General features: G+C 41.5%; 1 protein-coding gene across 1 annotated transcript; it reads right to left on the bottom strand.

Moving 5' to 3' along the window:
• Positions 1–4,420: 4,420 nt before the first annotated feature.
• RAB36 (RAB36, member RAS oncogene family) lies at positions 4,421–14,880 on the bottom strand. Its single transcript, XM_053470387.1, has 11 exons — positions 14,815–14,880; positions 14,534–14,631; positions 12,334–12,425; positions 9,611–9,676; positions 9,004–9,105; positions 8,592–8,656; positions 8,095–8,146; positions 7,756–7,837; positions 6,873–6,963; positions 5,436–5,555; positions 4,421–4,947 (listed from the first exon to the last, which is right to left on the bottom strand). Exons 2-11 carry the CDS (start codon positions 14,591–14,593, stop codon positions 4,883–4,885), a joined length of 795 nt encoding a protein of 264 aa, XP_053326362.1. The 5' UTR covers positions 14,594–14,631; positions 14,815–14,880; the 3' UTR covers positions 4,421–4,882.
• Between the last annotated feature and the right edge of the window lie 537 nt (positions 14,881–15,417).

The following is a 15,417-nucleotide window of genomic DNA, read 5'->3' as shown; positions in this document are numbered from 1 at the left end:
TGTATTATCATGTATGATATGTGCATGGCCGCTCCTAAAGAGGTACAATCTGTGAAATTAAACAGGGCATTGAGTAGGACCCTATGCATATCCCTAACCCATTACCGTAATTCCATGGTGCATCCTAAAATCAATGCACTATGTGGGATGCATAAACTCACATAATGAAATAAATAACATATCTATATATATATACCACATACTGCAGTGTATCACATTTTATATGCCAGCTATCAATTTATACGTGTCCTGGGAAAAATGGCAGTGTATATGTATATACTGGTCTGTTTATATATATATATATATATATATATGTATATCTGTTTGTCAGTGTATATGAATCAATGGAACTGCTTTCCATGCATGCTCGTAGGTAGTCTATTAGACCCCTTCGGAACCATTCCTCCTGCTCACAAGTGCAGGGGGGGGGTCTGCATAATCCCTCCATGCGAAGGGAAGAAATTATTATTTAGAAGAATAACTCATTTTTCATATCATGCATTATGATGGCTGAAGTGTCCCGATGAATGGAAACTCATAAAGAAAGCCAGGAAGCACCCAGTTACATTGTACTTTTATGAGACACCCTGGTGGCTATATGTGGAATTACAAGCAAACACAAAAAGTGGACCAAAAACTTAAAATCAAAGCAATTCAAGGGTCTATTGTGCCCATGTGTGTCACTGTGTGTATACATGTTTATGAAAGTGTATACATGCCTTCCAACTATCCTGCTTTACGTGGGCCAGTTTTGATTTTACCACTGTATTTCGCAGTTGGGGACCAAGGTAGAACTCGGCGGGATTCAGAGACCACAATCCTGCTGCCCCAATTTCATTCTCCAGTGTCTAGGACAGCGGAGAATGCATACAATTCTGCAGATGTGCAGTAGCACTACCTCCCAAACTCTCCCCAACATCCGTAATCGCCTGGGGTAGGTTGGAAGGTGTGGTGTTTAAAAATAGCTAGAATGCTCCTTTATAAAGCAACTTTAAATCACTGATTGAATCATGCATTATTATTTATATAACACCATCATATTCCACCACGCTGTACAATGAGTAAACAGGACTAAGTGGCACATCATCATACCGGGAAACTTTAAGCTCTGGCTACCCTGAGCCTTCCCTTGCGGGATCCGCGGCCAGGACTGCCCACTGATGTTGCTGGGCGGTCCCGCTGATGTCAGTGGGCAGTCCTGCTGATGTCGGGGGAGTTCCCATTGATGTCAGGGGCATCGTGTATAGGGGTAATGGGCGGGGAGTGGGGCGTGTCAAGAACCCACGACCTGGAGGATTCGGGTGTTGACTCGGAGAAGCGGTGCTTCACCTGGAGATGACCCGGAGAGTTCCCAGGTATGCTCGTCACATAGTAATTTAAACCTAAATATAAGGTGAGGAGTGGCCTGCTAAAACATATTTACAATCTGGAAGGAGGTGTGGGTATATCACACAAGAGGTGGTGTTTGAGGGGGAACGGCCACAAAAGTGTATCTCACACAAGTGTAAACATTGATTAAATAAACAATAGTGCTGTACATGACAAAAACCGACCGAGGAAAAAGTGGGTATGGTGAAACATGAACAACATCAGTAGTGAAATTAGGAGGGAGCAGGAGGTGGGGAGTTAACTTGTCCGTAAACTTCTCTGAAGAAACATACTGAATGAGAGGATGGAATCAATGGTGACATTTAGGCGTCAAGCTAGTGGAGAAGGGGTAATGGTTGCACCACTGACATTGAAGGAAAATGTGAAATAAATGTTAGCTTTGGGGACGGAACATAATAAGCTCAGTTTTAGAGAGATTGAGCTTTTATGAATCATGCAGACATCTAGTTCGAGACATAGGCAGGGAAATGAAAGAAAAGAGGTTGGGGTAGTATAGGTGGTATTGTAAGCTAAAGGACCCAATTAGTTTGCCAAGGGAGGTAGTGTAAAGTGACACCATACAGAAGGGGTTGTAGAACTGAGCCTTGGGGTATACTAGCTGAGAGGAAGAGTTACTGCAAAAGTAGATACTGAAGGTATGCTCAAAGAGGTAGGATGTGGGTAGTAAAGAAGTGATCTAATACCTCCAAATATTACCCCCTGAATGCATGTGGTCTTGAATTTAACCGGTTTTCAGGAGCTGGCCCATTAGTAAGGCCAGGCAAGGCAGGGGAATCCAGTCTCCCTGCTCTGTCACCTAAGAGAGTAGGAAGGCCAGGGCCCACTGTTTGGCCTCTGGGGAGTGCTGAGGCATGAGGTAAGTAGGGGGGAGTAGCGTGTGTATATGGATGTACCGTATTGTAGTGTTAGAGTCTTTGTGTATTTTATATATTCTGTATATAGATATATATATATATATATATATATATATATACTGTAGAGCAATTTTGGCTGTAGAGCAATTTTGAGTGTTAACCCCTTAAGTACTGGGCTGTTTTTTTAGTTTTTATACCCTTCTTGACCATGACTGTTTTAACATTTCTGCGTGCTTTGATCATGTTATCTAATTTATTATAAAAAAAAAATGGTGCCCCCACGCCCTATTAGGGACATCTTTGAAGCCCGTCAGTTCAAACCCCCCCCCATTAAACCATGTATTTTTGAAAACTAGACACCCCAGACTATTCCAAATGCTGGTATTTTAACACTTTCCCCTCACTAATTCTTCCACCAACCTTTGTCAAAGTTTGTGTTAGCAATTTTTTTGTGGTAGCAATATTGGCACCCTTGGTAAATATGAGCAAAGAAGGCAGTGAAAAACATGTTTAATCTTTTGATCTTTTCTTCAAACAATACATAAAATACTCTGCTCTTATAGATATCAAACAATTGAAAACAAAATACAGGTTTATAAAAATAAAAAAATGTTAAATATATGTGTGCCACAACTTGAAATCACTATGAGCTTATGGGAACTCCTGTGATGTCACTGGGTTCCCCTGTACAGCAATTGGGGGTTCCTCTATAGGGATTCCCTGTGCAGTAGAGGGTTCCCCGGTGGTGTTCCCCTCTACAGCAGTCAGAAGCAGCCCTGTGACAGCTCTGTCATATGTCTGCAGCATGCACACTGACTGATCGCACATTGAGGTGGTGCCAAAACATGGTGATGTAGGGGATATGTCCTTGGTCCTCAAGGACCATTTTTTGTGACAGATCCCCCTATGTCACTTGTGCTTATGTGGTTAATATGTATGTGTGTTAGTTAATAAAGTTATTGCCCACATTTAACTGAATTTGTTTTTATTAACTATATTACACCATATCGTGTTTTTTTTCCTCTGTTTTTTTATATATACATACATATGGAGTTGTACATTTGGAATCTGTGAGGTGCCATTTTTTTTATTTTTTACACTTGGGTGTATGAAGCTCACTATCCCAAATTGATTGAATTTATTTTTCTATATTTATAGTTAGAGGGAGGGTGCAGCTGGTGTGGTGAGAGACGCAGTGCACACAACACTATTTTTTTTAAATGATGGTTATTACGCATGATCATTCATGGACAGGCTTAAGAATGACCTGTCAGATAGCAGTGCTATACATTCAACATGTGAATTGCCATATAGGGAAGATACATATACATTCAGTAAAAGGGTTATTTAGAATGTTGCTAACTATGAGTATGTCTTACACTCAGTAAGAGAGGACTGGGTTTAGAGACTTGGTCAGGAATTTGCCTTGTATGTGTTAAGCAGTAGAAGGGGGGAGTGTTGTCATATGTGAAATTTATCACTTACGGCACTGTTTATCACTTTTAACATAATCTGTAAGGTTTTGCTATCACATGAATAACTTAAACGGGTGAGTGAGTAAGTGAATTAATAAATGTTTAGGCGCAGAAATGGGACAGGCAGGCTGTTTATGGGCAGATGTGGCACAGACAAGCTGCGTGGGGGCACTGACAAGCTGCTTGGGGCAAAGATGGCACAGACAAGCTGTTTGGGTGCAAAGGTGGCACGTGGGACATGTTGTTTGTGAAGTTGGGGTGCCCCAGGGCAATTTTCACCCCTGGTATCCATATATTTTCAAGGCTGCTCTTCATTCCCAGTCTGGCCCTGCTTAGCAGTAAGGACGGTGGCTGGTGCCATTGTCCTCGGTCAGTACCCAAGGTAAATATATATCTGCTGATGTTCCAAAACAAAAATCCGATGCAAACAAAAATGTTGCCATAGACAAGTTTATTTTCTATCAAGAGTATGTTTGGCTCTTGTGAAACTGAGTAATTGCAAGTTCCCATAGAGTTCAATAGGCGAAAGTAAGAAAAGTCCAAGGGGATGGCTGCCATTTTACCTACTGTGTCCTGAAAGTTATTCAACTACATTCATCAACCTGGAAGTGATTTTAGTGCAACTGGTTGTTAATAAACCTTCATGTAATTTTATAGGCAGATGACAGAGAGCATTTGGCATAAAACAGGGACTGTACTGACACATCAACTTCAATGTGTTTAATTTCATGATTAATTGACACATATTGACAAAAAAAGTAAATACAAAGAAATAGTTTTCACATCAGAGCACAGTGATCAAATTCATCGGAAGCCCATGTTCTTCAAGAACTTTGTTAATATACCTTTCTTTTCTATGCAGTTCAGATATATCTGTTTAAGGTCATGAATTCTTATTTAAGGTACATTATCCAGCTGCTCAGAGTGGTCACTTTTAATTGCCTTTATGTTGTGGGCAGTGACAGCGCATGTTATGCCTAAGGTCACCAATACAGGGCAAACTCTACTCACAGCAGATGGACATGTGCTGGGCAGGCACTATAAGGCACCTTCTGGAGGAGGCTCAGAATACCAGAGAGTGGATTGCTGGCTGCAGCTGGGCACTACCCATTAGCGGAGAGGGCCTAATGCTGGCACTTTCTTCAATCCCTTGGTTGCCCCAGTCTAACAGCAATTTGGATTCATTTGGCTATCATTTTCCTTCTTCCCTACTGAGCTTCCTTCCAGTTCTGAAAAACAAAAACAAATGCTTGTGATGGACATGCTGTGTTAGTATGTTTTTATTTAAATATTTAGTAAAGCAACAAAAAAGTCTTATACATCTTCCTTTATTTTTGTATACTCAGTGGGTTTTAAAAATCTAGGCCTTTAGAATCTGTAAACCCACCCCAAGCCTGACATTATTTTAGAAGTAGAGAGGATTGCTCAAGGGGCACAAAGGTAACAAAGCTGTCAATATAGGAAATATAAATTCTTACTTAGGAGTTCAGATGTGTGTGTGTCCTAAGCATGTTACTGGATCAAGTAGTCATATTTTTAGGTTAGTGTCCCTTTAAGTCTGAGGTTTCACTAGCATCTCAAACAAAGACACCTAAACCCCATTTGTGTTTAATTATTAAACTGAGAGTAAGCAAACACTTAGAGACAGACGTCCTCCCCCCTACACAGTACACAGATGCCATGTCTCTCCTACATTACAATGGGAAGGCAAACATACGTATGAGGGTTCCAGTTCCAATCTGAGCTGTGCCGTCTCTGCTCTTCTCCAGTTCTCTTTTCATTGACTGTTCAAAGGCCAGAGCTGCCACTCGGAAAAAGAAATCCTTTACGTGCTCCCCTGGGACACAGACACAAAAATATAACATATCCATGTAAGGACAGATGTGCCCCAGCTTTTACTTTCAATAAAAGCATTTTCAGTCGTACTAAATGTAGACACACTAGTCAACTGATAAACCACTCAGATATTATCATGACCCCCACACACCTCTGTGGATCTCAGATGGAAATAGAGCCAGATCCCTAAACGCCCTAACACAAAAAGCTAGAGAGTGCAGCCTGGTAACTCTGCAGAGTAAATGCAACTAGGTTTTAATCCTGAATCTTTTATGCATTTCCTCTTTGTGCTATTTAAATGGACAGGTGGACAGGACTAGTATGTGGTGGACAAGACTAGCCAGTGTATACTGCTGACAAATGTGGGGTCTTTAATGCAGAGACGTGGCTGACTTGGTATCCAGGATTCAACAACATACAGCCCAGGAGTGAATCCAGCCAAGGTACCCGTTATTAAAGCTGCCCAAAATACATTGCAGATGACATACACAATGTCTGGTGTCCAGTCCTGTATAAAACCCGTTTACAGAAACAGACTGCATTGAAGTCCGATAAAGGGACCACAACATAGATCTATTCATTGTATAACTGCTGCCTTATTACTATGGTATGTGGCAAGTAAAACACACCCAACAGCTTCAGATAGTGCCCCAAAATTTTTAAATTAGATTAGTGAAGGGAGCAGTTGCACCCTGCCACCCTTACCTAAACCTATACCTTTTAGGACAAGTTCAGCTATGCACAGATACCTAGTTTAAGGCAAATCATCTCACCCCATCATATAATAGCTAAAAATTAAACTGCATGTTTACATTGCTTGTGAACTACTTTTTTTTTCATCGTTTACCAGGGTAGCAAGCGGCCATATTAAGCTGCCTGCTTCATGAACTAAACCCTGCCAGTAATAAGATTTTTCTTTCACCTTTTTAATACTCCATTTTTAATTGTCAGAGAAACTGCTGATTGTTCTGACTGTAAATGCGTGACTTTTCTCTTTCTTTCTTTCTTTCTTTCTACAGAATAAAAGTTGAAACTGATCATGGATAAGGGATTCCCAATGTGCCATCACATATGGCATAAGTGCCTGACATCATCCCCTTTGTCAAGCATGCATCACATATGTGGTTGGCACTGAAAGGGTTTAATTAACAGCCAATCCCAAGGTTTCTTACAATGTAGTTTTAGAAAACTAACTCGTAACTGATGTCAGCACTCTAGCTTGCAAATCCTGGGCAATTAACATTCGCACAGTTACGCTAGAAAGATCTTTTGATTGACTACAAGAAAATAAAATACTCTCTTCTCTTCTGGCTCTAACCTGTTTTTGCTGAGACAGACCAGTATTCTGCCTTAATTTCCATGGCAAATTTTAAAGCATCACGCTCCGTCCGCTCACACTCTGCTATAGACTGCAAAAAAAAAAGAAAATACAAAACTGAGCAATTTAAGAACAGGAGTCCTAATAACAGAGCCTAGCTTTAGATCAATATACTTGGCTAGTGCGCTGTTTGTAGAGTTTTTTTTCTAATGTAAATACTTAAACCTAAATAAGTCCTTGGTTTCGTCTTAGATTAAGGATAGCAACAATGCCTACCCCATCCATGTTTAAATACCCAAGTGTGAGGTTTTGTTCCATTGTTTCTAGAGATCAGGGTTAAATGAACACCCCAGCCATCACACGCTCTTTAATGCATATAATAGCTGTGTGGCCCCCTTGAATATTCGCGTTATCCGTTTTGTCTTCAAATAACAAACCACATTGTCTGCAGCGAATAAATATTTTACAAGAAAGCAAGGTTTGGAAAAGAACAAGATTAATACATTCTGCCTCAGATGCATGCTATCTTCATGACAGCCATTGCCATGAGCACTTATGCACATCCACAGTCTTGAATTGTACCAGGAATAAAATATTTCCTTCTGATACCTCATCTTGGTCATCTCACCCCAATGCCGTCACACGTTGATGTGGTCTCTTTCCACACTATGCAATTGCATTTTCAAAAGCCAGTGAGTTAACCTTGTAAAAAGGTTCTCAAACTAATACCGTTAACAGTAAATTACACTACACCACATTTTAAAGTAAATATGAGTCTACCCCACCATTACGGTTAAAGAAGAACTGGTTTATTTTTACATTTTGTACAGTGATGGATACTCATTTTCTCATAATTACCTCCCAGTTCCACTAATTTACTCACCAATGTGTCCATTTTTGTGCCAACCAGGAAAACGAAGCAATTCTCAGGATCATTTTCCCTGAGGGCATCCTCTACCCAACGTCTGAAAAATAAAGACGAGTTTGAGTACAACCACCCTAAATACCACCAGGCAGCTCCAGTACTGCCATGGTGAACACTAAGACTCTCCTACACATGCACACATGAGCACTTTCCTTCCACTGTTAAGGAATTTCTGACCATAGAGGAGAAGGGCAGCTGCAGCAATATGGCTGCAGCTTCTAGATCAGGTAAGTGGGGTTTTTTTGTGTTGAAGAATGCATGTGGTACCAGGACCACCAAACTCTCAGATTAACTTACTTTGTGTGTTCCAAGGTTTGGATGTCACCCAAATCAAATGCAGTAATGATCACTGAAACACATAAGTTGTAAAAGAATAACACGGCTGTAAACAGCATATAAAATGCCTGCAAAACTGTATAAAGGGAAACAAGTTAGCATGAAAAGAACATTTCTATACTGGTTGAAAACACTAGTGGAGGAATTGTTATACACTGAACTGTGCTAAAACAGACAATTCAGCTGAAAATCAATAAATGTGAGGTTTCATATTTTCTGATTATACTGTGATTGCCAGTACATCTTTCAGGGGTTGTAAAGCAGAAGAGATTTATTGGATCTAGAAAACATGGAATAGGGATAAGTATTTTCTGTATGTTTTTTAAGTATTTTTAAGTATGTTTTTAACTTTTTTCCTGTCTGATTTAATTAGGGGAGGTTAGTCAACTTTCGTCTCTTTCCAATAATATAAATATAACTATGAAGGCATACTATATTGTACAGAAGTACATCCTTACCCTGTGCTCCTCGGTAGTATGTTGAAGCAATACATTTGAACTTCTCCTGTCCAGCTGTGTCCCATCTAAAGAGGAGAGAGAAATCATAAGAAATAGTGAAATATTAGGCAAATGAGGGCGGCAGTTTCATAAACTGTAAACATTCAACAAAGTAACCCAAAGTTCATGATACAGCAAGACATACAAATCGTTTGTAATTTTTTACGGCGCTCAGCCTTTGCACACTGCACAATGTTTTACAAGCTATATACTGAAGCAAAAAAATATATAACATTGTTGTCAATATGGAACGACAACAACACTGTCAATGTTATGGAACACATTAAATCCCAGAAAGGCGTGGTTACTGTTGCCGAACACAGCCACACACAATCTTTACTTTTCATTACATTTTTTAAAGCAGATCACTTACATTTGGAGGTTAAATGGAACCCCCAAAATCTCAAACCGCTCAATCTCAAAATCGACTCCAATTGTTGCTTTATAATCCCGATCAAACACGTTCTTGCAGAACCTGCAACACAAAAAGTTAAATTAGGGAGGTAACTAATAATGTGGCTTAAGACCTCCAGATACCCTGAATTTGTTAATAAAGGTGATCTTTCACCACTAAACAGGTTGGACTTTTTTAAAATGCAATGAAAACTGTGCGTATGTTACTCTACACATTTTAAAAGTCTCCTGTCTTTCAGCAATCATGTATCTTATTGTTCACTATTAGGAAATCAAGTGATGAAGGATAATTGACTATATGACTCTACTATGGGGGGATTTCTGGTCAACTTGGAATCTTATATATACACTTTTTCACCTTTTTCATAGAGTCAAAAAAAGAATGGTAAATATCTTGAAAATAAGATATTTAAAATATCTAAAGTATGTAAAAATACAACAGTACAACGTGTAAACTGTGGTGGTGGTACTTTAAATATCAAAGTCCAATAATCACATAATGTCACTGATTAACCAAGATTTATAGAAACACATTCGAACAAGCTTTGAAAAAAAAGTGGATTTACCTGTTGATCAAACTGGTCTTCCCCACATAAAGATCTCCCACCATCACAACTTTGGACATCTTCAACCTGTTGACCACAGATATGAAAAGGCAATCAATGTGGGTATTTTGTGTAAAGATTATTTTACAATATAGTTGTTTTTGGTCCTCTGGACAGTCTAGTGCTCAGATTTGATTATGTGTGGTCTCCTATATAAATCATTACAGTGCAATATAGCATGCAAACATTTTACAAAACAAAGATACGCATAACATATACATAACATGTATTAAACCTAATTTCATTGTGAGCTACGGGGCTCTATGGTGATCTATGACACAAAAAGTAAATGTGATTTTATTGTCAGACAATGGTCTAAACTATTTATTATTGTTAATGTGACCTTAAAAGTGATGGCTAATTTTAGTGCACAGTCAATAAATCCACTACATGAGTGCATGGTTTTCTTTATTTACATGTGGTTAATATAAATCCTTTTATGTTATTATTTTTTTTATTTTATATATATATATATATGTGTGTGTGTGTGTGTGTGTGTGTATGTGTGTGTGTGTGTGTGTGTGTGTGTGTGTGTGTGTGTGTGTGAAGTCAAGTGGATGCAGGTGTCCATGCCTTTACATTTCCAAGTATGTCTTGGAGTGTTTTGACTGCTTTAAGTCAGCCAAAAGATGCCAGGCGGAGAGGCATGGTTTCAATAAATTGCCATGGCCATACAGTACTGTGGAAATGTTTTAGGCAGGTGTGAAAAAATGCTGTAAAGGAAGAATGTTTTAAAGAATAGACATGCTAATAGTTTATTTTTATCATTTACAAATGCAAATTGAATCAACATAAGAAACATCTAAATCAAATGAAGATTTAGTGCAACCACCCTCAAAGCAGCATCAATTTTTCTATGTACACTTGCACACAATTTTTTCAGGAAACCGGCAGGTAGGCTGTTCCAAGCATCTTGGAGAACTAATCACAGTTCTTCCTGATGGTATTGCATGATGCATACATAGCTGCCTCCACTTCTCAGCATTAAGAAGACCGTCAGTTCTGACCAAATCCCCAACTCCATTTGCAGAAATGCAGCCCCAACCTTGTTAGGAGCCTTATTTGTGCTTCACTGTTGTCTGGAAACACTCATTATTGCCCAGCCCTTTATTGAACAAACTACCTTCTGCTACTGCCAAATATTTCAAATGTTGACTCATCAGTCCAGAGCACCTTCTTCCATTTTTCTGCACCCGGCTTCCGGTGTTTTCGTGAATAGTTGAGTCTCTTGGCTTTGTTTTCACATCAGAGGTATGGCTTTTTGGCCACAAGTCTTTCATGAAGACCACTTCTGAACAGACTTCCCCAGACAGTATACGGTTGTACAAGGGTCCCACCGTTTTCTGCCAATACTGAGCTCATGGCACTGCTGGACATCTCTCGATTGCGAAGGGAAGTAAGCATGATGTATCTTTCATCTGCTGCACTAAGTTTCCTTGGCCGACCACTGCATCTACAGTCTTGCCTGTTTTTTCAAATGAGCTTGGACGGCACATCTGGAAATGCCTGTCTGCTTTGACATTTCTGCATGGGAGAGACCTTCCTGATGAAGTATAACTACCTTGTGTCTTGTTGCTGTGCTCAGTCTAGCCATGATGTATGACTTTTGACATTAAACTGTCTTCAGCAACCTCACCTTGTTAGTGAGTTTGGCTGTTCCTCACCCAGTTTTATTCCTCTTATACAGTTGTTTCTGTTTTAAATAATCATTGTGTTTCCTACCTATTTGGGAGGAATCACTCTGACTTGCTGATGGAGAATTTACCTATGTAATGGCTCAAGTGTGTTACATTTTTTTGACTCTCCAAAGTGGGCACTTAATGCAGGACAAGCTATTTAAGTCGCGTCTAATCTCTTGAGCTACATTTGCTCTTCTTTGTAAATACATACTAAGCCCATACTGAAGCCCATAGAAGAACATAGTGGTGATCTGAGGGATTTTATTTGATCCCGTGACAGCTGCCCAGCCTAGCACGGCTTAGTGAATCAGACTGCAGCTGAATGAGTTTATTGTTGATAGGCATATGTGCCCTTAATTAAAATGACATGCCTAAAAAAACAGTTGTTGCTGTTTAAGTTTTAATGGGGGAGCTGCACTAGGTTGCGAAAAGGTAAATATGTTGTGGGTAAGGGCAATATAAAGGTTGTGCAGTCTACTGAGCCGTGCTGAGTCGACGCAGCCTCTGTAGGATAAATGGCTAGATTGGGAAGATCAAAGATCTCCCCTGTAATTTGCCCATTGAGCAGTGGGACACCGGACAGTTTGGCAGCCAGGGGGACTGCCACCTCCCCCTGGACCTGCCGCCCTAGGCCTAGTCAGCCTAGGGCATGATACACCACAGACAGAGCTCTGACATTTGACATCATATCCTTGTGCTAAGTATAGCAGATGGTTGCCGCAGAGATAAGCGGTTGGGGAAGCTGGGGAGCTGTCTTGGGTCAGGCCCAGGGAAGTGCCCAGCCAAGGTACATCACTGCTACCCATTCTCCCTTCACCCAGGGACTTGTTCCTGCCTATCTGCTCCCTCTTCAAATGCACACCATGGTCTTCCACCTGCCTAACTGCTCCCACATCACATGCATTCCAGGCTCTGGCACTGTTGACAAGCTAGGCCAGGTGTTGGGCCAACTCTTGCTCCTTCAGTTCTATTATAAAAGATCATGCAACTTCTAAATGGACTCACCCAAAGCTACCCGCATGGCGCTGCTGGCAAGCTGTTCTCACTTGTTCATCAAATTGGGACTTGTAATGGAGGCATGATTCAGGAGTGTAACACTGAGAAAGAAAAGTGAAAATAGCTGTCATGCTGCATTATGGAGGGTGACAACACCTACCCATTCAGTGTGCAAGTTTACAAAAGAGGCCAATGCTGCTGAACTGTAAACAAACAAATTAGTATAAATTAGCATAAGCATACTAATCTGTATAGGAAAATGATGGATTGGCAAACACAAGATCCATTTGATATAGTACAATACAGTGATCTCTGGAAAGTCGCAAAATCATAATACGACAGGCATTATAGTATAATAGTCTTATCTATATATATACTTGCCACTTTATTAGTACACCTTGCTAGTACTGGGTTGGACCCCCTTTTGCCTTAAGAACTGCCTTCATTCTTCATGGAATACTTTCTACAAGGTGCTGGAAACATTCCTCAGAGATTTTGGTCCACATGATCGCATCACGCAGTTGCTGCAGATTTGTTGGCTGCACAGCCATGATACGAATCTCCCGTTCCACCACATCCCAAAAGTGCTCTATTAGATTGAGATGTGGTGACTGTGGAGGCCATTGGAGTACAGTGAACTCACTGTCATGTTCAAGAAACCAGTTTGAGATGATGTGAGCTTTGTGACATGGACAGGGGCGGGTTGGCCCGGGGGGGTAGATCAGTTTTCCAGCAATCTGATGGCCGCATAGTGATGGGAGCAGCGTGAGGGGTGAAAGCTCCGCCCCCTCGCACTCAGCCTGCTGGAGCACCGGATGTCGTGTCACTGACATCCTGTATACATAGAAAACAGTCTGTTGCTACCAGGGGATGGAGGTCTAGACGAAACCCCCCAAAAGTGGAAGTAGAAGGTTAGTAAACCAATTTATTTTTGTACAAGCTATATAATATTTTTTTTGTATTCATTAAAAACAAAAAAATAGGTATGTGTGTGTCCCCAGTGTCACTTCTGTCCCCAATCAGCCCCCCATGTCATTGCTGTCCCCATTCAGCTCCCCAGTGTCGCCTCTGTCCCCAATCAGCCCCTCCCAGTGTCACCTCTGTCCCCTTTCGACCCCCATGTCATTGCTGTCTCCATTCAGCTCCCCAGTGTCATCTCTGTCCCCAATCATACCCTTCCAGTGTCACCTCTGTCCCCCTTCAGCCCCCGTGTCATTGCTGTCCCCATTCAGCTCTACATTGCCACCTCTGTCCCCAATCAGCTCCTCCCAGTGCCACCTCTGCCCCCCTTCAGCCCCCGTGTCATTGCTGTCCCCATTCAGCTCTTCAGTGTCAGCTCTGTCCCCAATCAGCCCACTTTAGGGTATGATCCTGGTAGGGTACTCATATTAGCCTTTACAATTTCCCTGCTGCTGTGTACTATACTTCCCATAATCCTCAGCCAGTATCATGGGGGGCATTTAACTGGCTGAGCATCAGGGGGACATTAGGTTTTGCCTTTTTTTTACCATCCTTTGTTGCTATTAAATTTACTTATGTTGAACCACATTTGAATCATATTTGTATTTTTATAATGAATATGCGTTCAGGAAAAGATGGGCATATATGGTGGGCTGATTCGTGGCACAACGGGCCACTTCACTTGACTTGCCCCCCAGGCCTTAGGCTGCCAGCCCTCCCCTGGACATGGACAATTATGCTACTGGAAGTAGCCATCAGAAGATGGGTACGCTGTGGTCATAAAGGGATGGCCATGGCCAGCAACAATACTCAGGTAGCCTGTCGCGTTGAAACGATGCTCAATTGGTACTAGGGGGCCCAAAGTGTGCCAAGAAAATGTCCTCCCCCACACTATTACACCACCATCACCAGCCTGACCCGTTGATACAAGGCAGGATCCATGGATCCATGCTTTACCACGTCTACATGCCTAAATGCATTGAGTTGCTGCCATGCGATTGGTTAATTAGCTATCTGTGTTAACAAGCAATTGAACAGGTGTACCAAATAAAGTGGCCAGTGAGTGTATATATATATATATATAATAAAATTGGTACTGAGTGTGGATCTGTAGCCAAATTGGTATACACTGAATAACATGCCGCAATTTCCAACTATCCTCATCTAACACACAACTTTTAACTTGAACCCCTGGAAGAGAGCAAATACCCTTATTGCCCTACCCTATGCCCTGGCAGAATGGGCTTACCTTGGGCATCTTTGAGATGACTCTGTCTTTGCTTACAGGTAGCATCTGCTGGTTCAGCATTGTGGCAGATCCTCCTCTCACAGGTAGGCACTGAAGCTCTGTAAGGCCAGAAAGACAGCATCGGGAAGCGATGAGATCAGTGAGGAAGAACAGACACAACTAGAGAAGAAAGAGGGAAGGAAAATGAAAGAAGACTACCGATAACGGGGACAGTGAGGGTACGAGCACATAATATGAGGGATTATACAGAATATAGAAATGATAAGGCCACCGTCCATTACATGGGTCTCTTCGGCTGTATTATAGGAAGTGTTGGGGATGTACCCGCTGGCCGCTATGAGGTTTCCATGGCAGCGGCTGGGGGAAGCGGGGGGAGTGGTTATTTGCAAGGCGACATGCTGTGGGCGGTAGGGGGCGTGGTCTGCGAAGACAGCGAAGGTCAAATTGTGTTTTCTGAGCGCGATGTTGGGAATGTTGCTGTAAATTAACGGTGTGCTGAGTGTTCATTCCAAATCTAGACCATCATGCCCCTGTTATAGGCCAACGAAGACTTCAGAGTCCCCTACTAGGTAACCTATAAAAAAAGGCTCAAGTATCTATGTAAATCACATTTTAATTCTTCATAGGACAGGGCAGATCACCGGGGCTATGCACGAAAATGGCTGGATATTCATGGATAGGAATCATATAAAGTACTATTAAGGACCAGGTGCCGTGTTCGGCTGGTTTGTCATGATGGAAGGTATAGTACCAGTTAGCTTCTTCCAGCTCAGCATAAGGCTGCTTTGGATGCTGTGTAGTTGCACCAGATTGTCACATGGCGGCGCGCCTGACACACATTTACCACAGCTAGGCCAAGGGTCGGAGTGGAATGGTTACCATGG

This window comes from Spea bombifrons, chromosome 1 (genome assembly GCF_027358695.1).
Source record: "Spea bombifrons isolate aSpeBom1 chromosome 1, aSpeBom1.2.pri, whole genome shotgun sequence".
Taxonomy (NCBI): domain Eukaryota; kingdom Metazoa; phylum Chordata; class Amphibia; order Anura; family Pelobatidae; genus Spea; species Spea bombifrons.
This window is presented reverse-complemented; position numbering and strand designations above follow the sequence as displayed.